At 28.8% G+C, this 25,000-nt stretch overlaps 1 protein-coding gene and 1 long non-coding RNA gene across 3 annotated transcripts in view; one reads left to right on the top strand and one right to left on the bottom strand.

Moving 5' to 3' along the window:
• LOC145184017 (clustered mitochondria protein homolog) overlaps nt 1–14,887 on the top strand; it is an 18,137-nt gene extending 3,250 nt beyond the window's left edge. Inside the window, exons 4-33 of one of the 2 annotated variants that reach the window (XM_090093751.1) lie at nt 1–51; nt 464–554; nt 749–827; nt 1,126–1,172; nt 1,414–1,457; nt 1,640–1,699; nt 2,092–2,228; nt 2,353–2,444; nt 2,822–3,137; nt 3,415–3,455; nt 3,551–3,605; nt 7,058–7,136; nt 7,269–7,410; nt 7,536–7,665; nt 7,836–7,968; nt 8,118–8,171; nt 9,457–9,518; nt 9,692–9,913; nt 10,003–10,069; nt 10,249–10,301; nt 10,677–10,718; nt 10,823–10,889; nt 10,978–11,062; nt 11,409–11,647; nt 12,453–12,673; nt 13,213–13,338; nt 13,425–13,640; nt 13,778–13,861; nt 14,140–14,304; nt 14,417–14,887. The exon at nt 1–51 is cut by the window's left edge and continues 19 nt beyond it. In XM_090093751.1, the coding sequence (XP_089949877.1) occupies nt 1–51; nt 464–554; nt 749–827; nt 1,126–1,172; nt 1,414–1,457; nt 1,640–1,699; nt 2,092–2,228; nt 2,353–2,444; nt 2,822–3,137; nt 3,415–3,455; nt 3,551–3,605; nt 7,058–7,136; nt 7,269–7,410; nt 7,536–7,665; nt 7,836–7,968; nt 8,118–8,171; nt 9,457–9,518; nt 9,692–9,913; nt 10,003–10,069; nt 10,249–10,301; nt 10,677–10,718; nt 10,823–10,889; nt 10,978–11,062; nt 11,409–11,647; nt 12,453–12,673; nt 13,213–13,338; nt 13,425–13,640; nt 13,778–13,861; nt 14,140–14,298 (3,194 nt within the window). In that variant the 3' untranslated portion in view covers nt 14,299–14,304; nt 14,417–14,887. Of the gene's footprint in view, nt 52–463; nt 555–748; nt 828–1,125; nt 1,173–1,413; nt 1,458–1,639; nt 1,700–2,091; nt 2,229–2,352; nt 2,445–2,821; nt 3,138–3,414; nt 3,456–3,550; nt 3,606–7,057; nt 7,137–7,268; nt 7,411–7,535; nt 7,666–7,835; nt 7,969–8,117; nt 8,172–9,456; nt 9,519–9,691; nt 9,914–10,002; nt 10,070–10,248; nt 10,302–10,676; nt 10,719–10,822; nt 10,890–10,977; nt 11,063–11,408; nt 11,648–12,452; nt 12,674–13,212; nt 13,339–13,424; nt 13,641–13,777; nt 13,862–14,139; nt 14,328–14,416 lie in introns of both variants that reach the window. The other variant, XM_090093750.1, reaches the window with a different exon arrangement.
• Nucleotides 14,888–17,926: 3,039 nt separating this feature from the next.
• LOC149886339 (uncharacterized) lies at nt 17,927–21,520 on the bottom strand. The gene is made up of 3 exons (XR_016453824.1): nt 21,401–21,520; nt 18,291–18,440; nt 17,927–18,057 (listed from the first exon to the last, which is right to left on the bottom strand). It is a non-coding gene; the product is annotated as an uncharacterized LOC149886339 (long non-coding RNA).
• Nucleotides 21,521–25,000: the final 3,480 nt, after the last annotated feature.

Here is a 25,000-nt window from a genome sequence, read left to right as displayed (position 1 = left end):
ATCTACGTTATTCCTCTTGGAACCCTCCTCCAGGCTATCGTAAGCTTGCAGGTAGGTAACTTAGAATTTTTTATTAACAAAATGAGTGAGATATCTTTCAATTACAGAGCAAAAATGCTCTTTTTTGAAATACAAAAGAGAGAGAGCTTTAAATCCATTCTTAATCCAATGGTGATGATAATCATAGAATTTATTTGAGACACATAGGTTCATTAATGGTTTGTAAGACTTTTTTTTAAATAAAGATTTTTAAAACTTTTTTAGTGTTTTAACTTTTTTAAAGAAAATTCTCTATTTTTCATCTGTTCATCTCTTTTCCATATTCCATTTATAAATATCTGTAGAATGATTCATTGACTTGTGTGGTATGAATAATTTATTCATGTGTTCTACCCATAGATTAACTTAAGATTTTACTAAACATTTGCGTGTAGTTTTTTGTTAATAAAGTATTTCAATTTAGGTGATTTATTGTACCTCGAAGTAACATTACTGGAAGATATTGAATATACTCATTACATCACATCTTCATCAAGTGGTTTTTATGTAAACAAGTAAATTCCTTTATAAAATGTGGCAGTTGATAATAAATAGTTCTAGAAATTTAGAGCTTTTTAAAAAATGAATTTATTGACCATATTAAATGTAATGTTAAATATGGTTGAAAAGTTTTAGTGTAATTATAGGTGGTGATTGCTTCCAAATATTTGTTACTTTTTAGCTGTATAAGGTTCTGTTTTTATTAAAGGTCAACAAAATTGGTTTTTGACCCTAAACCAAGTAATGAAACACCAAGATCTCAGACGCTAGCTGGTTTGCTCATGCTTGTAATATTTTAACATTTTTCAAAATTTTACTATATTTTAGTTTATAACAATTTTATCAGCAGAGAAAAGTCTTTAATTTAGTCTTTATAGAAGACTGTTCTCAACAGACTAAAAAAATGTCATTGGTGAAGTTTATTTCAATAAGTCTTTCAGAAACAAAATATATATTTTTTTTCTTTGTATTTGTTATGCATTTCATTTGCTTTTTATTTTATTTGTTTTCTGTTTTTTTCTATTTTTAAACATTTTAAATTTGCTTTTATTTTTCTTATTTTTTTTATTTTTTTATTTTTTTTAGTTGAGTCCATTGTTTAAAAAAAATTTTGCTGTTATTCAAAGGACAAGGTTCGCTTTTTAAATACAAATTTAAAACTTAAAAAATTTATGTTAAAAAAAAAATCATTAACAAATCGTAAATTAAATGAAAAACTGTTTATATATATATATATATATATATATATATATATATATATATATATATATATATATATATATATATATATATATATATATATATATATATATATATATATTTGTTTAACATTGGTTTGTTTCTAAAATATAAATTTTTTGAAAAAACTTTTAGCATAAAGAAAAATCCATTGGAGCTTGTTGCTTCTCCTCATCAAGGTTTTTTTCTTTTTATATTTGTTGCTGGGTAGTTCAGTCACTGTCATTTTTGCACTGTCATTTTTCCTTTTTTTTTTTCTCTCTTCCTCCACTCAAAAAGTTTCAGTCAGTTAAAAAAAAAGGTTTTTAATTTTTACTATAAGTAAGATTTAATTAGAAAAGGTTTTGGTATAATTTTTTAGTTTATCCTTGGGTGTCACCACAGTTTGCTCATTATCAAGATCCATTCAGAGCTGAAGATTGTGAGTATTTTTGTTAAGTTCAATGCGTCACAAGCTTTGTAGATAAAAACTGGTTTTAAAAAGTGAATATAAAAACAAGTTTGTTATTATTTTATATGAACTATTATCTTTTGATTTCTAATACTATGATTCAAATTGTGGTTAATAAGTTATTAAGCATGTATAAACAGTATTTTAATCATTTTCTGTATTTCTTACCTAGAAATGTCATCATTTGACTAAACACTTTTTTTTTTTTATTAAAAGAATTGAAAAGGAAAAAAATCTCTTTTAGTTAACAAATTGCATGTTGCTAAACTCTTTATAGAATATCATGACTCAAATTTTTCTTTGCATAGTGATATGTTTATTTCCTTCTATGTTGAAAATTTCTTTGATATTTGACATTTCAGCTGTGACCAATCGTATTGGGTATGAGGAGCAAATTCCCGGGCAACTAAGAGACTGGAATGAAGAACTACAATCAGCTAAAGAACTCCCAAAAAAGACTCTACACCAAAGAATTTTAAGAGATAGAGCTTTGTATAAGGTTAGACTTATGCTTTTTTTGAATTAAATTATAAAAGCAGAAATGTATTAAGAAATTATTTGTGCAAAGTTTTAATAAAGCATGTCTAAATTTTATTTACTAAGTAATTATAATTATGTTTTAGATAACAAGTGATTTTGTAGCTGCTGCATCAAGAGGTGCTGTTGCGGTGGTTGATGGAAATGTTATGGCTATAAACCCTGGAGAAGAAGAAAAGTTAGTTTTCTCATTTGAAACTATTATTCTTGAATAACTTCTTGATATTTAACTAAAACTTAAAAATTTAACTTTTTACTAAAAAAAATTAAGAAAGTAACCTGAACAAAATGTTCTGATATTAAGTACATAAAAAGAGTTTTTGTTTCTAAAAAAAAATATTGCTAAATAAAATAATTTTTTATCTGTATTTCCTTGATTAATGGTTAAAAGTTTATAAATATATAATTATAATAAGTTCTTATTCTATACTGCAGTTAAACTGTTTTTATAAATTTCTAAATTCAATGATAATTAGATTTGATGATATAGCAATTAAAAATAAAAAGTTTTTATATGTTTTTTTTTTTATCTTATCTGTGTGTATTTTATTTCAGGATGCGTATGTATATCTGGAACAATATATTCTTCAGTTTTGCATGTGACTCTCGTGATCATTATCAAAAGTATGGAGGGGATGCTGCTGCTTATGCTGCTGCTTCACTTGATCTAAAGGGTATTGAAATGTACAACAAACTTGATCTAGATGGATTATATACCTTGGGCACTGTAGTTGTTGACTACCGTGGATACCGCATAATTGCTCAATCAATTATTCCAGGAATCCTTCAGCGAGAACAAGAAAACTCAGTTGTTTATGGAAGTGTTGATGGTGGGAAAACTATATCTACTGAAGCTAAGTTCCTAGAAAAAGTAAGTTTATTATTATTATTATAGAAAAAGTAAGTTTATTATATAAGTTTTAACCTTTTATGATGGGTTCTGTAAAGTTTTCAAATTTCTATAAAGTTTTTTAATTGTTCAGTTTTTATCTCTATAAATTAAAGAAGTTAATTTTACAAACTCTTTTTTTTTTTTTTTTTTTTTTATACTTTTTTTATCCATACAAATTTTTAAAATACTTTAATATAACATGATTTATTTGTTTGTAAAACCAACCTTTATTTTTTTTCCTTTTTTTTTTTTTAAGCTAAAAATAGCAGGTTTATCTCTAAGAATTCGGCCTCACAAGTAAGTTCCTTTGGATTATATTTCTGTTTAACATTTACATGAATAGTTATCAAATATTTTATTCATTGTAACTTTTTTCATTACTTAATTTATAGAGTAGTAAATGAAAAGGGAGATGATGTAGAGCTCTGTTCATCGTTTGAATGCAAGGTATCATTGTTATTTCATAATTTTTTCTTATGGTTACTTTCTTCTTAAGTAGTCTTCATACCATATATACTGCCCTGTAAACCAGAGAGACTGCTGGGTTTTATGTAATGACACTCCATCAAAACCTTTATAACTGGTTTATAATAATCATTAATAATATTTTTGAATTTAAAATGGTGTGTTAACATGTTAAAAAGTGTAATTAAAAGCTCTCAACAAATGTTTTTAAAAGTTACTAACAAATTATAAATTTTACCTAATTATTCATTTAAAACAATAGGTAGGTATGACTAGGTTTTTTTATCCTATCCTAAATATAACTCCCTTAGCCTAATCTATCCTACCTTAGTTTAGCCAAACCTAACTCAGTTTGGGAATACATTAGTCCAGTTTATGAAACACTGCCTAAACTAATGAGTAGAAAGTCACCTTGCTAACATCTACTGTTGCCATTAAGTTGACTGTGTGGGCACCACAGCAGTGGTGAGTGGGCAGCTCCAGGCAGGTCTCCTATCTCGTCTTCCTAATTGTCAGTCTCAGGATTGGAATCCTAGAAAAATTGTGATATAAAAAATAAATTTAATACAGGTTTGGTACCTCAGCAATTAAAAATATATTTTACTATTTAGCAAAAATTCAGCAAAATAGAAAGAAATATAAAAATCATGTTCAGATAAATTCATGTAACTTTAAACATATTCTCTAACTTTAAGTAAAATAGTTTAACTACTTATCTTTTTCTTGTTAAACTATCATTTTATACTAAATAAGAAGACAAATACAACAGTTAGGGTAAACCTACCAACCTACCTGCTTATCCTCCAAAGCACCAGAAAGCCTGATCTTGAAGACAGCAACGTAGTTCACACCATTTTTTGCTGTTATGTCTTGCTGGAGAGGGTAAACTCAAGGAGCAGATCCATCATAGCCTTGGCTAGATAATCACCTGTCTGCTGAACAAGAATCTCCTTTATGCTTAGGACAGGTTTTTCTCTCTTGAGGGTTTTGCAATCACGCTAGTGAACAGTCATGCCAAGAAAGCTTCAGTTATATGTGAACCAGCTGTCTGCAGTGATGGCCACATGGTTGACTTTGTCTAAGCTGCTGGTGAGGGTAGCTTTGGCCTTGTCTCCCAGCTGGGCAATGTCCATGGACAGCTTCCTTCTGGAGGGAACCTTGAAGCTTGGATTCAAGAATTTCAGGAAGTCCCTCATGGCAGGAGAGTCTGTAACATGAGCTGGCACAAGGTCTTTGATGATGAAGGTATAGTATAGCCTACAGGCCCTTTTCTGGTTGAATTTTTCTCATAAGACTTATGTTTTACTATTTTGTCATAAAATGTAAGGAAGGATAAAGAATTCAAAAGCTTATGGATCTGGATATAAAATACTACAGGAGATAAAATTTATAGGGATCCATGCAGATTCAGAAACAAAACGCTGATTGATTAAATTATTAAGATATAATTACAAAACCATCTGGTTCCAGATGATCGTCTGCCACTGTTAGAGCCAGCACTTAGAGCAGCTATGAAATCAGGAGCCTCCAGATGGTGTTGGGCTTTGTAGTGGGCCTTGAGGTTACTGAATGAGGTTGCAGAGTACTTGATCTCCTTGTTACAAACCTTGGTGCCCAAATTTCCTAAGCACTTCAGAGCCATATTTTTTTGGGTTGGGGCAAAGTAAGATCTAATATACTCACAGATTTGTGGTGGTGATATGGTGGACAGGCTGACTATGTTGCCTGTTGTAAGCTGGCTGTCTCTCTAGCTGGAAGTTTGTGGCTTTACAGTGCTATCATAGGAAAACTGGCCATCTTTCTGGCTGGAGGTATGTAGTATTATCATCTCCTCTTCATCACTTCTCTTGCTCTCATTTCACCATCAGGCCGGCTTGATATATTACTGTGGCACAAAGCACTAGGTAGCTGACTTGACTTAAATGTTAAATATTTGTCCATTTCAACTTAATATGATATCTAACTATAACTTTTAACAGATATTTAAATTTAATAAAATGATAGTGTTAATTAATTAACATATTATAGAGGCTCATAGCACTAGGTAAACGACTTGACTAAATGTCAAATACTTGTCCAATTCAACTTGCTATGGTATCTAGCTGTAACTATTTACAGAAATTTAAATCTAATAAAATGATAACATTAATTAATGTAACATTTTAGAATAGAATGTTAAATAGATTATAAAAAAAAAATTACCACGTCAGGAACAGACAAAAGTTATTTCAATTACATTTACTGATTTACAGAATACTGGTATCTGTAGCTTTCTTTCAGCGAATATAACATTTCAGTTCTACATCTTCTCTTCTCTCCCCTATATAATTTTCTAGAACAATTTATACTTCTCAAAGTTCATAAAAAAGACCCTCAAATAACTGTCATAAAAAAAACCACTCAAATTATATATAGAAAAGTTCTTTCTTAAAAGCCATTTTCACAAGGAAACTATGTAGCAGCACCACTTTATATGATTGCTTCTGTGCAATTCAATTACAGCAGTTCAATTAAAACCTCGGTATACTATTAGCACAGACACAGGCAGACATTATGTTTCATTTTTGCTAGGAGATTCCAATTTTTTGTATTTATTGATTGTCCCATTTTTTTGTCCTAAATATTCTAGGTTTGTCCCATTTTTAAAAAAAGTATAAAACCCATCAATGATTATTTTTCAAGTAATTAATGATTTATTAACACTTACATGTATATATCATACAATCTCTCTAATTCAAATTTTATGGGCAAAAATAAAAGTTCAAATTCGAGAGATTTTTGAATTGTAGAAAGTTGACTTTTCTTATGCGTATTATACAGTGATATCAAATATATATTAAATCTTCTTAATTTGAAAACCTCCATAATTCGATTGTTGCAAAGTAAAAACTGAAAAAGACGCAAAGAGAATATGGCATAATGCTGTGGAACAAATACATACACCCAAATGTTGTTGTCACAGTTTTAATGTAAACTTTTTCAAAAAAAAAAATTTATTTCATATATAGATATTAGGAAGATGGAAATACAGAATTTGGCTGGTTAGATAGTCAAAGTCAGTTATTTTTTTAGTCCGATAGTTGTCAGAATATTGGATATCTTATATTATCAGTCTGATGTCTTATATATGTATATTAGTCCGATATTTTTTCCTTAGTCTGATACTAGTGAAATATCAGAACTTTTATTGGAAGTGCCCACCTCTGGGTGTATATGATATTCATTTATATGTACTTACAATTTTTTTATGTGAAAAACAGAAATGCTTAACATAAAAAATGTGACTTTTGAAAAATTCACATTTCAAAAAAAAAAAAAAAAAGAATAAATAAAAAATGAAATAGGAAAATTATTTTTAAAAATACAAAATAGAGTTTCTGATAAATTGATTTTTTTCTCATGCTTTTATTTACAATATTTTACTTATTTTTTAGGGAATTATTGGAGCTGATGGCAGATATTACATTCTTGACTTATTTCGAACATTCCCTCCTGATATAAACTTTCTTGAAGGTGTTAAGAGCATGCTTAATTATGATTTAGTGCAGAAAATTTTAAAAAAAAAAACAAAAAAAAAAAACACAAGTAAAAGCATTTTCTCAATATTAAAAAAAGGATGATTTTAAATTTTTATGTTTTATTTAGTTGGAAATGTAACAAGAAGTTTAATAGATGGAGAAGCTTTTCCTGACCAAATACACAATGATAAAAATAAATTTACTTACCCGAAGAGTCATGCACACCAGCTTGTTTCAATAAGACCTCCTGTTGTGGAAGCTTTTATTGGGTAACACTTTATATTTTACTAGATTTTTATAAATAGTTTTTAGGAATTAAAAATGTTTGTTGTTGCAAGCATGAAGTTGATGAGATTATTTTTATGAAACTGAGTTTTATAATTTCATATTTGAGATCAAAGTATGTGTCATTTGTCAAAGTTATTGCTGTCCACAAGCTGCATGATGAAAAATTGAAAATAGATAAAAAAGTGGCTGATGATTTAAATAAAGAGAAAATGGTGAAAGAGGATTTAGATAAAAATGTAAGTTCACTTTTTCTCTGAAAATTGTTGCATTAGATTTGAACAATTTTTAATTTAAAACAAAGAAGATTGAGTATTAAATATTGAAATAGAATTAAAATTGTGTTTGATAATTTTTGTCTTTTCCTTATATCAGATGAATTTCTGAAGAATTTATATTGATTTTTAAGGCTGATGCTTCCAAAACAAATGGCATTGTTGAAAATGGCATTGTTGAAAATGGCACTTCACATAAAAGTGAATCTGATGAAGAAAGTAAACAGGCTGAGGCTGAAAAACTAAAAGAAGAGGAAGATTTATCAGGTGAAATATTTGTCATGTAATTAAAAAGCAAAAAAATTTAATATTTTAACAAGAAAAAACTCTTTTAGGATAGAAAATTCTTCAATTGTTGAATTTTTTTTTTTTTTTTATATATAAAAAAAAGAAAAATTCCATATTAATTTATTTAGATATAGTAGCTATAGAAGCAGCAGCAAAGGCAGTTGGGTCATTAAACCCAAGAGGTATTTTCATAACTTCTTATGGTTTATGCATATAGTTAATATTTTTATTTTTTTATTATTGATAATACTTTACTTTAGTAAAACTTTTTATATAATACTTTGTAATATATAGTTAATGAAGTTTACCTTTTATTTTTAAAGCAAAAGTATTCTTAGTCCACATATGTTTGATCAGGTTTGAACTTGGTAATGATCACTCTTCCTAAACTTAAAGTATCTTTAATGTTAAAAATAGTTTTGTTATTTTAGACATTTTTGGGATCATACTGTTTTAATATCCATATTTTCTGTGTTTTTTTGTCTTTCATGGGGTATTATGCTCTTGACTATGTTTCTTTAGACGACTTGATCAATCATGTCTTCCTTCTATATAATATAAATTGGGCTGGTCTAACCTTGACTGAAACCTCTCACAATCTAATTTCAATCATTTGGCAGTTAAGATTTGTGATTAAATCTTTGACCTGATAGGGATCAAACATATATCATACCTTCTGATTTGAGTATCATAAATTTTGATTTGCTGTTCTAAAGCACATCTGACTAATTCTAAAAAAAAAATGCTTTCACTAATTCAAACTGATTGACAAATCAATGATTTTTTTGCAGATTTTTTTCCAAATAAAGTATGAGTATGAAGTTATCAATTAATGGCTGTTACACTTCATTTCATGTTGTTGTATTTATGCTGTTTTTGCATTTAGGGTTTTAACACCCTTCCTTACCCTCAGAAAGATTGTGTTTTCTGTCATCTCTCTCCATTTTTGTTTTCAATGGCGCAGTTTCTCTAAATTTCTTCACAAATAAATTATTGTAGGTTTTTACACATTAAATTTTCTTTTTCGACACTCACTTAATTGCTCAAATTAATGAATCTTTCACTGCAGAGTTCAATCCCTTTTTCTTTCTTGTAAAAACAAAAAAAAGAAAAAATTAAAAATAAATAATGATCTTCTTAAAACTTTTAAATATTTTATATTTATTTGGTTTTACATTTTTTTTCACCATTTTAATGAAAAATAATTTTTCGATTCAACTGATTTAAATAATTAAAGGCTATTTATATCCTTTTTTTATTTTTTATTTTTATTTCTGGCTCATTTTAACGTTTTTTAAAATAAGATGTTTTATGAGATTTTTTATGTTTTAACTTTGTGTTTTGATACCTAAAATTTTCAAAAGCAAGAAAATAGATATCAGGATTTTTTTTGTTTAAAATCTTTTGCCTGCTACTGTGTGTGTGAGACCGACTTTTACTGACTCTAAGTTGTTTTTTTTTCTTTAGAGTTTGATATTCGTTTTAATCCAGACGCATATGTAAAAGAAGTCAAGTTAAGTGAATCTGAAGTGAGTCACTCGTAATAAACTATTTTTTTTTACAATCTCTACTATCAAATATTTATTTACCATTAAGTGACTAAAATAATGTTAACTTTTTCTTACTACACTTTTTTTTCTTTAAAACAATTACAATTTCCCAAATTTTTCTATAAGTTTATGAATTTTTTTGTAAATTTCAGGAAGAAGTTGATAAGCTTGATAAAGCATTAATAGAAGATATTGGTTTATTTATGTCTTCAACTGTTATTTCTAAAATGGTAGAAGATTTTACAACATTAAATTCATCACCAATTGATGGAGTTGCATTAACTGACATTTTACATTCTCGTGGAATTAACATGCGTTATCTTGGAAAAATAGCAAGCATGGTTTCTGAAAAAGAAACTTCTGCACATGTGTTTGTAAGCTTTTAGTCCAATAAATTAAAAATAATATGAAATAGCAAAACTTTTTTTCCATATCTCTTCTTTTCTCTTTAAATCCTAAATAGAAAATTGTTGTCAAAGAGATGATTATCAGAAGTGCAAAAAACCATTTTAAAGAATGTATTCAAAGTGGTAGGGTTTTTTTTGTTTTATTTTGTTTTGATTTTTGGTTTTAGACAGTCTTTTAATATAGATATGATATTTGTAGTTAAAATGGAGGGGTATTAGTTTTTGTAAAATAGCTGCTATACTTATTTACTGTCAATATGTTTTTAGCACTATGGTCTTAATGTCATATAAAATTTTTTCAGCTAATCAAAAAAGCTTGTCAGCTGCTGTGAGCCACTTCTTAAACTGTTTCTTAGTAAGTACAAGTTAAGAAATTTTTTTCATTTTCAGTTATATGAGAATTTCAATTCTCATATAACTATAAAAACTATGAATAACTTTTATACATTTTTTAAAATTTTAATACTGGAAACAATTTTAATTTTTTTATTTTTAAAAATCATTATTTGAAATTTTGATCTTTTAAAATAATTGGCAGTAACTTTTTAGTTAAATCAAAAAGCTATTTTTAAAGTCTAATTGTGTGATAACCTGTAAATGAGTTTGTTTTAACAATTATTATATTATTATAATAATATAATTATTATAATAAATATATAATTATTATAATAATAGAATTAGATTAGATTTACAATATGTTATTACATGATTTTGTTTAAATTGTGTTTAGAGTTCTTTTCCATCTCCTCAACCACAAGTGCCTTCCGAAGATGTAATTCATATTTTATACTGTTTGTGTATTTTTAAATATTTTTCTTGTGAAGATAATATATATTTTTTTGCTTTTGCCTTAAAACCTGTTGAATTTTTTTTAAGAATCAAAAAAAAAAGAAAAATAAAAAACGCCAACAGAAATCACCTCATCTTCCGTCTTATAGTAAAGGTGGGTATAACAATTTTCAAACTATTGTTTGTTTTATATTGTGCAGTTTTTTTTATTTTTTATTGTATATTATCTTTATATTTTCTAGTTGTTTGGATTTCATTATCGCCTGCAATACTGTGGAATTCTATTATTAACTACATGGATAAGCATTTTGGATTTAAATTAGAATGGTAATTTGCAACTGAAATATTTAAAACATTTTTTCAAGTTTTAATTGTCTTTTTATTGTCTTTGTAATTTTAATTTATAAAATTTTACAAGTTTTGTGATAACTTCTTTTTTTTTCTTGGTTTTTATTTGGTTTCATCTATTTGTATCTTTAAAATTTCAAGAATCTTTAAAGATATAAGTAAATGAAACATTTTTCATTTACTAAACTACTCATAGAACATAAAATACTTTCTTGAAGAAGACTTTAGAAAGAATCTGTCTAAAAATTTTAAGTGTTGATGCTTCCAGTTATATTTATACTGTCTGTTCTAGACTTAATTTATTTTTAAAAATATTAAACTATAGTTCGAATATGGATCAATTTGTTACAAAGTTTCACCTACAAAAGTTAAGTTTTCTGAGAGAATTTTGCAAAAAGACTGGAGTTCAGATATTGCTGCGTGAATATGATTTTAACTCAAAAAAAAACCCAACATTTTATGTAGATGATATTATTAACTTGTTTCCTGTTGTTAAATATGCCACTCCCAAAGCTACAGATGCATGTGTTATTTTTGAAACTGCTCAAGCAAGACTTCAAGCAGGTTATAGTTTTTTCATTTATGTGTGTATAATAATGTGGTTTCAAAAAAATTGGTCACATTAAGATTGTTAATACTTTTTTCAAAACACAATGTAACCGTTTTTAATACATTTTCTTTTTTGGCGCAACTGTAAAAGTATTTCATTAGTATAATAAGCTAATAGAATTAGTTTTTTTGTCAATAACTACTAAACTTGTTAATGATATATAACTAATATGTCAATAACAAGTTCGGAGGTGAATTAAAAAAAACATTAGGGGGTGAAGCCTTTTGGAATATGGTGTTTACACAAGCATAACTCCAACATCTATATACGAGCAAAAAAATAATCTAGGGTGCTGAAAGCTCAACAGCAAACCGAACTTGAATTCAGATATTTTAGAAGGCGAGATAGAACTCTTAGTATAAAAAAATCTGACATGTGTTTTATTTAATAGTTCATTATTTTATAATTATGTTAGTTTTATCAAGTGCATGGTAAAAACATCAGTTGAACACAATTAAATTTAGTACCTTTTAATTTTTAATTAGTTTTTTTGCACAATGAAGCTGATGTGTTGTTGTTTGGTTATATTTATTGTGTAATAGCATACAATAAGATTTTAAAGTATGATTGTTGTATGTTTTAGTACTAGTACACTCAGATGCAAGATTTACTTTTAGAACTACTTTTTAAAAAAATATTAAGTCAAATCTTTAATTTTTGTTTTTGGTAAGTAATCTTTAACAAAAAAAAAATCATATCTTGCCTATTTTTTTTGAAATCATTGTATGTTTCAAATATTTTTACATCTTAAAATTGTAGGGTTTTTTGGCGAAGCACATGAGTTGATGATAGAAGCATTGAATATGTTTAATCAAGTATATGGACCACTGCATGAGGATATTGTAGTTTGCTACCGTGCCATTGCCAGAATACATTACCTTGCAGATGATGCCCCTCAAGCAGTTTCATTCCAAAAAAAAGCTGTAATAGTTGCAGAAAGAATATTTGGAATTGATCATCCTGAAACTTTAGTTGCTTATGTATGACTATTAAACTTCATTTTATGATTCTTTTTTCTCAACATTTTTCATATTTACTTCTATATTTGCTTCTATATTCTTCTATATTGCATAAAAAGTCTTCAGTTAAACAAGATCGAAATAATCAAAACTTTTATTGATGATAAAATCCTAAATGTTTTTATAATGATATCAGGTTTTTTAGGAAAAACAATTGTTGAAGGAATTAAAATTATAATGTAACCAGTTAAGAAATTATAAATAATTGTAGGAAAAGTAACTGTTTATAAGTTGTAGCATTCAATTAGTTCCTAAGGTTGATGATCAAGTTAAAAAGCTTAAAATTCATAAATTTAACCCTTAAATTATTTTTTAAACGAATAGACATCAAAGTACATGTATGAATTTTTCTGATGTTTTTAAAAAAATCATGCATTTAAGGGTTAACATTTGAGAGGTTTTAAATTTACTTTTTTTTTAAGTATCAGTAAAACTACTATTATTTTTGACTTTTTAAACTACATATTCAGTACTTATGAATTTTTGCACTTATTTAAAAGGTTCATTTGGCACTTTATTGCTATCATGCTGGACTTGCCGGTGCGTCTTTAAAGTTAATGTATCGTTCAAGATATTTGACTTTACTTGCGTTCGGTGATGACCATCCAGATATGGCTGCATTTGATGTATGAATAATTTACATGAGATATCTTCCAACAATTATTCAAATTGGGGAAGAGATTATTTACTAATTTGCTTTTGTAATTTTTAGACAAATATTGGTTTAATGCTTCACAACCAAAGAGAATTCTCTGTAGGTTGTAAGTTTCTAGAACGTTCTTGCAATCTTCAGATGAAGTATCATGGACCTAAAAGTATTCATACTGCAACGAGCCATCATCTTGTTGCAAGAGCTTTAACCGCTCTAGGAGAATACAAATCAGCATTGAGCAGTGAAAAGATGACATTCTCAATCTATCAAAACCATGTAATTTTTTGTGTGGAAATTTTGTTAATTTTTCATGAGCTTTTATGTGAAAGATTTGTTTATTTTTGATGAGTTTTTAAAAAATTAGGTTTTCAGTTTCATTTTTTTTTTTTTTTAATAAAAAAAACAACCGTTAGTTTGGCGATGGTGACCCAAGGACGAAAGAGAGTTCCGACGCTTTGAAAACAATCCTTAACCAGGCTGTTATGTTACAAAAAACTGTAAGTTAAATGTTATTTAAGTTGTTCTTGTATTAAGTTAATAGAATTACTAAATGAATGCTGTTCGGTTAAATTTTCAAATAAATTGATTATTTTTTTTTTAAATAATCAATAGTTTTGATTATGACTTCAAAAAATTTTTTCCTTGCTAGTAAAAGATAGAAATGAAAACCGGGGGCAAATAAAAAACAAATAAAGCCGAAGAATTTTTGAAGAAAAAAAAAAAGGTTTTTTTCTAATGTTTTAATTTTTTATAAATGCATTTTTTTTTTTTTAAGTTAAAAGATATAACAGAAAAAGGTTCAATTAACTCTGCACGTCTTCCTCGGCTTGATGATGAAAAAGAGGATAAACTTGTTTTAGCGATGGTAAATAAAATCCAAGAGTTAAGCGAAACCGATCACCCTGTCAAAATTTCGAAATCGGCCAGAACGTGAATACAAGTATGTTTAAAAATTTATTTGAGGTAAAATGATGCATGTTCATTTTTTCCTTTTTCTTTATTTTACAAATCTTTTGTTCATTTTTCTGTAATAATTTTTTACTCGCTTTTAGATTTGTTTATAATGACGTCGTTACACGAAGATTTTTTTTCAATGCATATATACAACCTTACGGATAATTTCATCCCTACACTCTAATTTTAAACATATTTTTAAAATGTTTATTGTTGTATGGTTGAATTCTAAACGCCTCTAATTTGAATGCCCTGGATATGTTTTTTTATTGTTTTCAAGAGTTTAAAAAATAAACTCGTGGAAGTTTTCTAATGGATTTACCAATTATCTTTTTAAAAATACAAAAACTAGAGCTCTTGGCTTTAGTCAATATTTTTTGTTGTCGCTTACTTTACTTCATTCTGAGTGTTTGAGTTTTTTTATATACAATTTTATGTGTCTAATATTTTCAGAAAAGTTTGTAGTTTATTACATTAGACGTGAGATGCTTCTCTTTTAACTAATCTTATGTTACGCAATAAAACGAAAATCACAAATAATTGCAGAATACAAGTGAATCTTGAAATTATCCTAAGTCTCGTATTTGGTGTGTAAATACCTATATATGCATACATGCATGCATACATACATACATACATACATACATACATACATACATACATACATACATACATACATACATACATACATACATACATACATACATACATACATACATACATACATAGTCGTTTTCAAACTTGTAATTTACTAACAGAAGTTTTTCTGTAGTTTTAATGGACTTCAGCCATGTTAAAAGAGTAAACCCAAGAAATTACAAGAATCAAAAGCAACTTAGTTATTCCACTTCTTGAAACTGCACCAAACTATTTGATCAAGTAATTTTTTTGCTCGTGCTAAAAATGAAAAATTTGGAGAGTGCAAGTTAGGTTATTTGTATGAGTAGACATTAAATGACTCAGCAAAGTAGCTTCAAATTGTAAAAGTTAAACTGGTTATTAGTTGTGTATATATATACATATATATTAACGAATAAGTTTTTAAAAATAAGGTTTATGGTAGGGCTTTGTTCATTATCTAGCTATACCTAGGAGGTGTTCATCAAGGGTCACATAGTACTATAGTTTATACATGCCTAATTCTTAAAGACCAATTTATAAAACAATAGTTTACAGGACCACATGTTTTAACTAAATGTTTATAACAACATAGTTACCATTCATAAAAGTTGAATATAATACCAATAAATAAACTTTAAATGGTTAAAAGATCAATTTGTAACTATTTTATTCCATTACTGACAATTCTTTATCTTTGTTGTAATGTATTGTGCAAAAGTATTGGCATATTTTCGTATTATTTATTGTTAGATATATTTATTGAAATCAAAAAATAAGTCTTTGTAGAGAAAAAAAAGTAAATCTTATTTTTGAAAAGTTTGACCAGTAGCACAAAAACTTTGAAAGATAACTAAAAAAATAAAATTATGCCATTCTTTTTGCACAACACGTTATAACAAAGATAAAGAATCATCAGTAATGGAATAAGATAGTTAAAAATTGATCTTTTAACCATTTAAAATCTTTATATAGTTCAGTTAATAAATGATGAAATTACTGTTTGCCATTTATACGAATGTTATTTCGTATTCCTATCCTCAAATTTGTTTCAAACTTAAAGTTGGAATGATAGTCATATTATGTGAGATCTGAATGCAAAATCTGTAAAGGATTCTTCACGAATTACGATTTAAATCATCTATAAGTTACTCAAAATTCAGAAAACCAGGAGGTAATCCTTTATATATTAATATCGATTCTAATCACCCACCAAATTTATCTGTCTTCCAATCATTAAGAAAACTCATAATAAAAGATAACTATCTCATAGTACTGACTATAACCATGCAATTGCCGAAAATCCATTTAATACCCACAAAATGGAAAATGTTTTAGAAAAAACCTCACTTTTGCAATCACAATAATTATGACTTAAATTATCTACATTTTCACAATACGAGATTTGAATCTTTTATCCACAAGGTAATAACTTTTTTTATATTCATATTGCCATAGTAACATGGTACTACAAAATGAGGAATGGTCTAAAAACATTATATTGTTTTTATTTATTGTTTGATCGAAAACCTCACCGACCAAATAAAACCTGCTTTTAATAATTTACCAAATGTTCACCGTATCATTCACTTTAAAATCAAGTTATTAACAATTGCAATGTGCGCTATGCTTTCTTTTTAATTAAAGATTTACTGATTTCAATACCACCTTAGTTGGCTGTGTAATAAAGATTCCACGTTTAACTTTGCCTTCAGAGCTTTAGAAGCGTAATAACAAAAAATTTTTTCGTTCCACGAGAAGAAAAATTTTTTCGTTCCGCCTGATAACAATAAACTTACCTACTTGTAGTTGCTTCCAATTGACATTTGGTAGATTGTACTGTAATACAATTTTTATTTCAGAGTTGATAAAAGACGTTTTTCGAAAATAAACTCAAAATATGCATAATAGTCGAAGAAAGCTCAAAAACGACCATACTTACGGCTACAAATCAAGATTTAAGTTTTAGAGACGTAACAACTGCTAAGATAGGAGAGCAGTCACTGAATTTTATGGTAATAATCATCTTCTGCCCTGCTATCCGATTAACATAAGGATTTTATCAAATAACTCTAACATTTTCGCACAGAGCACAGAGTGTGCTAAAGGTACTGATGGAAATAGATTTCCATTATGAAGTAAAACTGCTTTGAAGCTTTGAGTTGAGCTGCTTGTTAATAGATATGTAAACAAACATGTAACAACTGAACATAAATCTGTTACATATTTGCTGTATTATAAATTTTCACTAGCTTTAAAATAACTTGCAAATTCTGCATACCTTTTTCGGTACACAGCAGTCTTATATTCATTACCTAATCAGCTCGACTCTTTAAGTCTGGATGCTAAAAGTTCATTTCCTGGCTAAGTGAGCCTTAAGCCCCTTATCAGATCATTAAGCACACTTTGAATAGGAAAATGAGATTGTTCACTTACTCTTGGTGCAAATAGATCAATTTCACGGTTATCACTGTTGACTGATAAAAAATCCTCACAAACACTTTCTGCATATACATATGGATTTAATATTGGTGAGTTATAATCACAATGAACCCTTGCTATAGAAGGCGAAATTTTACTGAAGATCATTAAGTGATAATCCACATGCAATATGAGTAAATGCGATTACATTAGTGCATGGCATTCGATATGCTATGCAGATTTTTGAACCTGCGATAAATAAATGTGATATCTTATTATATCTTATTATATCTGTTTTAGTCGAACATAATATTCTCAAACATAACAGAATTTATTTTATCAAAACTTTACAAACTTTCTATTTGCCAAAATCTGTTAAGGTTAAAATCTCAATTTCTAAAAAACAATTTGAAACAAAAAAGCGTAAAGTTTTAGATAAAAACTCAGAAACCTAAAGTCAAAACTTTAAGTGTAACTAGAAAACGGTTGACGATAGAGAAAAAGTAATAGCACTTTTGAAAAATTCTTTAATCAAGTAAATAATTAAAATTATACAAACGCCCCTCAGTGAAAATAAATTACTCTATAGTACCAACTTTCTACCCAGTGAGCACGCCACGAAATATAAACGTTTTATTTACGTAATTTATTCGGAAACACAGATCATTAAAATAGCAATTCACTAATAATACGCAATGACCTAAATAAGATAAAGAAAGACAAGAGAAAAACATAAGAAATAAACTAGTCACATAGTCAAAGCAGAACTTTACAAAAATTTGTAAGTAACACTTATAAAACAGACTTTTAAAAGAGTTAAAATATAACTCTGGTATTCAGGTCAAAATATTTTGTGTATCGCAACTATAATAACTAAAATAATGTAACTAAATTTTAACAAAAGTAATTTAAACATCAATGTAGTTATAATACCTTCGTAACTGGCTGCATAGTGAAATAAGGATCAATTCAAGCTGCAAGCTTTTTTCTACATTTCGAGCAAAGCATGGTAGGAAGGTCAGGGTTATCCGCTGTATATAAGTTGCTTCAGCATTTTTTATTGGTCTTAAATCCTTGAATTTCCTGAAGCAGCAAATGCAAAACTTTTGCATGTTTTTTTGCATGTATGGACATTTTAAATAAATGCTTCAAATAAAAACTTCTGATATGGTTTGATAATATTGACATGATATATCGATCATATCAATCAAATGTCAATATAATGGCCACAAACATACTTTTAGTTCGTACATCAACGCGTGTGAGGAGTTATTATGCAACTGTTAACAATTGGGAACTGCTAGATTTTACTAATTGCTAATAATTAAAGGTTGCTTTGGTTTGCTCTTATTTCAATAAAAATGTAAATAGAAAGCAATGCAAATTACATATCCGTCTGTAAATTTCAATGTTAAACAAATATTTTTTCAAAATTTTTTTAAAAAATTTATAAATCACAAACATTTCTGAAAATCTAAATACGGGGCGTGGGCATGATTTTGTGGTGTTCGAAACGATCCCCCGAGTCCCCCCCCCCCCCCCCAGGGTATGGTTCCTAAAAACACTTTTCAATTTTTTGCTTGTTTTATATTAAACAAGATCAAAGTTCATCGACAGATTTCAAATTACGCCAAAAAAAATTTTTTTTACGATTTAAGAAGACGTAAACAAGGAAGGAGGCAGTTAGGGGTCGGGCCGGAGTTAGTTTAGCTCCAATTACCCTAATTTTTTGCATGTCATCCTCATTCGATATCAGTATCAAAATACTAGAAATTTGAGTATACCCTATGCCTCTTAGTTACCTATCTTGAATAACAAAATTCCTGAGCACTCCCCTAACATATGTGAGGAAATGTTTTCTAATAATAATCAAAAAAAAAAATTCTGGGGATCTGTTTCAAGGTCTTAGAGCATGTTCCTATGCACCGTATATGCACATATACACAAATAAGAAATTATAAAATGTACATAAACATAGACAAAAAAGTTATAGAGGTAAAGAATAAAGTTAAGCGTAATTTTTTAGGTAGAAATGATGGAGTGACTTTAAGAACATATTTTGGATCAAAGGATAAAATATGTTTTTAGGGTGTACAAAAGGGTGTTCCAAGAAAGGATTAACTGATATGTTTTATTGAAACTGCCACTATTTGATTTAATCAATTAGCATGTCTGCTGATGGAACCATGATGTTTTTTAGCGTCTTTATGTAGATGTGCTGGTCTTCGACCTGGATAGATATAAATGAAAACAACTCCATTAAAGTTAAAGCAGTCTTGAATGCCAAATCTCCCACCGCCAACATGAAACCCTGCCACGACTATGCGATTGCTATACTTTTCAAATTTTATTCCTTTTACAAGAACATTGTTTTTTCTATTCATTGCTTCAAATTTATTTTCATCAGTAGTGATGAGACATATCTGAGAGAGTTATCTCAGAGACTTATCTCAGAGACTTATCTGAGACACTTTTCTGAGACACTTATCTTAAAATTTATCTGAGAGACTTATCTGAAAGACTTAACTAACTTATCTAATAAATGTGAGTCCATCACTTGTGATGACTAACTTTCCGGTCATCATCAACAGTTTTATATAACTTTTATAGAAAATGATCAAATAGAATTAGTTAATAAAATAGCAATCAATAACAGTTGACCTGAGAAATGGATAGCATGGAAATCAATGTTGAATTTACTCCATCTTTAGTTGCCTGTTTTTGTGGGATGGTTAAGTTTTTAAAAGTGACTAATCTTAGGTTATGCCCACACGTTGTCCTACTGTTAAAGTAGTTACGAAATATGGAAGGAAAGAGACCATGTTGTTGATCCCAGACAAATGAACAATTTAGAAACTGTATTAAATCATAGAAACGAAGAACTTTGGGTGTAAGATACAGAATGTCAGTAGGGAAGTTTCTTGCGCAGAAATTAATTATTCGTATTGCTCTGTTTTGAAGCGAAACAATTTTAGAAAGACAGACGGTTTTAGATTGTCCCCAAACTTGACATGTATATTGTAAATGTGAACCAAAAATTGAGTAATATATAGATAGTAATGTTTAAAAATTAATGTAATATCAGATTTTTGCTAACATGCCGTTGGAACGGTTTAGTTTGAGAGTAAGGTCATTTACGTGTGTTTTAAATGAAAGTTTCTCATCCATCACAACACTAAGATAAGTTATGTTACTTGAAAAAGGCAGCTTTTGGCCACTTATCCTAAAGTTCAAGTATTTTGGAAGATTCTTGTCAGTTTTTTTAGAAAAGTTAGTTTATTGCGTCTTAAAAATTACTATTTCTGTTTTTTTAGTATTCAATGAGATTTTGTTTGTTCGGAGCCATTGAACAAGACTGGCCATATCCTCATTAATATATTTATTTAGTTTTTTGAGAGAGTTTGTCATTAATTGAAGATTAGTACCATCAGCAAAATGATACGTATTTGAATGTTTTATAAAAAGATTAAGATCATTGATATAAATATAAAGAAAAGAGGGCCAAATGTAGATCCCAGAGGAAACCCAATGCAAACGCTTTTAATGTCTGAGAAGGTGCCATTTAAAGTAACAAGCTGTTAACGATTGGAAAGGTATGATTTAAACCATTGCAAGGGTATACCGCGTACATCATAATAGTTAAGCTTTGATAGGAGAATGTCATGGCCTACGGTGTCAAAAGCTTTTTGTAAATCAATGAAAACCCCACAACCAAAGTTTCCATTTTCAAGAGCAACTCTTATACTTTCTGTAATTTCGATAAGAACATGAGCTGTAGAATGCTTTTTACGAAACTAAACTGGTGTTTATACAGCGGGTTGCATAAACGTAGTCAGCTGATTTTTAATATGATTTTTATGTTTTTTTAAAAATTAAAGCAAACAAAAAAGTTAATAATTTAAATCGTTTTAAATTTTATTAACGGTGGTATTATAAGCAAAATAAGAAATAAAATTTTCTCAAAAAAAAAAAAAAAAATTTAAGATTTTTTCTATGAGAAATATATGCAACTGTTAAAAAAAAACAAACAAAAAAATGCGCACCACGAATTTTCACACATGCACGAACACGGCATAGGTTCAAATAGCCTTATGCATAATTTTCTTGGAAATTCTTTCCAAAGCTTTTCCAAGTCTTGCTGTAATTGCACAACACTGGTTATGCTCTCTTTGACCAATCTCTTGTCTATCCAGGGGCAAATGTTCTCGATGGAATTGAGATCTGGAGACGAGCTGACTAAGGCATAACCGCAATGTTTTTCCGATCAAGTCACTCTTTAACCGAGATCGGAGTGTGAGCCATTGCGCCATTGTGCTGAAAAATCCATTGTTGTCGTTTTCCGCAAAAAGCTCTGGCTGTTGGTAAAAGTTTACTTTCGAGGGTCTCTTTGTAGTTGTACTGGTTAGTTCTGCCGTTATAATATTTGTATAATCCTGTTCCTTTATGAGACAAGCATCCCCATATTTATTCCCACTGATCCTCCTCCGCCTTGTATCCTTGGTACACATAAACGCTCTTTGAACTTTTACCAACCAGCTTCTCGATGATTAATCTTGAACTGCGATTTATCACCTCAAAATTGGATTCGTCGCTGAAAATGACTTTAGCCCAGTCTTCTAAGGACCAATGAAGTCTTTCTCTACACCACTTTAATCTTTTTTTTGGCGATCTGAGACATGCAAAAGTGGTTTTCGAGCAGCGACATAGCAATCTAAGCCTTTCTTATTTAGGCATCTTCGTACAGTCCATCTACTAACTCTAACGTTATCAGACGTATTTGTGAACCCTTCAGCAAGTTCGCGGTAAGAAATTTTAGGTTCTTGTCTAACCTTTCGATAAAGATAACTTTGGTCTCTTGAAGTTAACTTTAAAGGTCTACTAAGCCTTCGTTAATCTTTGACATCATCATGTAGCTTGTGGTTTTTCAACGTTATTTGTACACATTTAAGCGAAACATTGCAAATTAGAGCTATTTCTCGTTGGCTTTTTGTTTTATCTTTTAGCAGACCTACAATTTGCCATCATACGTTGTCTGCAGCTGCTTTTCTGCCCATTTTTGTCTTTTTACTTTACCAAATAATTACCAATGCGAATAACTCAAGATATAAAAATGATAACTCAATTTTATTTTTGCAAGACGTTTATATAATTCGAAAGAAACCAACCATCAAATTTTAGACCGTTCGGATAACATTTCGTTAAGATATTTCAACTTAAGTTGTTAAGTTTTAACTGACTGATTAGAAATACAGGTACGTTCTAATTGGATTGATATTTACTCAACACTGGTAAATCTAACGGATTCGAGTTATATACCATTCGATAGAAAATCAATTAACACATTTAATACGCTTTTAATCGTATTAATTAGTTGGTTTTAAAAAACTATTTTGAAAAAAACATATTTCGCATAAAAAAAGTAGTGACTCTATATTTATGCAACCCACTGTATAAGCATTGATTTTGGTTCAGGAAGTCGTACAATTTATTATGCATAACTTCAAAAATTTTGCTTAAATTAGAGAGAAATCGGACGATAGTTGGTGCAGTTAACCGTTGATCCTTTTTTGTAGACTGGAACAACTTGGGCCAGCTTGAAGACATCAGGAAACATTCCTTTGTAAAATGAATTATTTAAGATAATACTTAGTGGTTTGTATACAGTTTTTGACACCAGTTTAAGAAGTTTTGTTGGAAGGCTGTTCGGTCCAACACTCTTACCTTCTATGATTGTGGAATTTATATAGTCGAGGGTTTCCTCTTCAGTTATTGGTTGCACATAAAAGGAGTTGCTATTAGGATTGGTCAGATGCTTTTGAAAGTTGAATTTAGAATTTGGAACTCCATTGGATAATTTTGAAGCAATCGTAGTAAAGGAATTGTTAAAATGATTAAAGACAGCTCTAGGATTAGTTTCACATTTGTTGTTGATCAGTATGCTTGTTGGGGAGTAACTTTTATTTGGCTTTACATTTATCAACTCTTTTATACCTTTCCAGGTGTTTTTTATATTATTGATATTGTGACTAAAAAAGTGATATTCCTTTTTGCTAAACTTTATAAGGTTGCTTATACAATTACAATATTGTTTAAACTTTATGAAAAGTAAATTTTTCTTTCTACAGTCTTTTGATTTTAAATATTTTTTATGAAGTTTATTTTTAATTGCTATTGACTTGAGAATGTCGTAAACCAAAGTTTATTATGACTAATTTTTTTGATTTTTTGTAAGGGGCAAAATATTTTGATTTTTTGCAAGGTTTGTTATGACTAATTTTTTTGATTTTTTGTTTGTTCAAAAAAAAATCAAAAGTTTCGAATAACTTTTTGATGGAACAATTGACATAATTTTTCTTCTTGTATAATGTCATCGCATTCAACATTTGAAATATCGTGGATAAATTCAGCTTTTTTAAAGTTTTTAAAGCACCTCCTAAAAATAGGCTCAGGTGAAATTTGGGTTCTGGAATGCGGCATTATTATAAACTGAGCAACATGGTCAGATATTGAAGCGGTAAGATAGCCTGAGATTATATCAGAAGAATAAAAATTTAAAAAAATATTATCAATCACTGTTTCAGAATGAGTGGTTATGCGTGTAGGCTGTATAATAAATTGAAAAGGAGAATTTGAAACCATTGGTTCTAAAAAATGTGAAACCTCATTGGATGTATTGTATTTGAGCAAGCTTTAAAAAAAAAGCTCGTACTGCAATTGACATCACCTCAAATCAGTTACATGCATCACTGGTCCACTGATCTCTATAATAACTGGATAGCGCAACTCCGAGCAAAACTTCTTATTTTTTGACGCCAAAATCGCCATATTGGAAAGCTCCAAAAATTTTAATCCCGTAGGCTTTAAGTTCTGTTTTTCTGCTTATCGCTTTATCGCTTTATCGCACATATCAGATTTCAGCGTTCTGGGGCTTTCCAATATGGCGATTTTGGCGTCAATTTTGATATTAGAGATGCGCTATCCAGTTATTATAGAGATCAGTGCACTGGTCCAATAAAGAGCAGCAAGCAATAAAACCAAGTTTTAAATAGTTAAAACAACAAATAGAAATAAAAGGAATTCAACTGAATGTTACAAAAGAAGGACGTCACCAGGAAAGAAAAATCATTTGCATCAAATTAGCTTCAAACTAAAACCAACGCAACTAGGGAATGAATCAAGGATTTGAAAATCAAAATCTTTAACTTGCAAGGCAAAAACACTGTTTGTTCTAGAGACCATTTTCTAAGTGAGTGCCAACACTCGTTCTGCTCTTTTAAAGCGCACATAAAATTTAAGTATTAAAAATGATGATCGTGTTTAAGTTTGGAATATTTCGTATACTTTGCCAATTCTCAATTTCATTCTAACGAATGAGAAGTTGTAGATTTATATCGGAATTTAATTGCAAAAAAGTTTAATTCAATTTTTATATTCCATTCATTTTCATGGTGGACTGAAAAACCTCTGCCCTGGAAGCTCTATCAAAGATTTTGTTGGAATTACCACGTGGATACCCTAGAAATAGCTCTTGAACTAAAACAATGATCTGCGTTTAACAACAAAAAACCAGAAAAAATGAAAGGATATTTGCAATGTGGACTATTCAAATTTGAAGAAGGTGAAGTAGTTAATTAAAATCTTTT

Source organism: Hydra viridissima, unplaced genomic scaffold, assembly GCF_058129835.1.
Source record: "Hydra viridissima isolate aposymbiotic clone 2 unplaced genomic scaffold, HvirCarnegie_v1 scaffold_7, whole genome shotgun sequence".
Classification (NCBI taxonomy): Eukaryota; Metazoa; Cnidaria; class Hydrozoa; order Anthoathecata; family Hydridae; genus Hydra; species Hydra viridissima.
The sequence above is the reverse complement of the archived record's forward strand: the minus strand, read 5'-3'. Positions and strand labels throughout refer to the sequence as shown.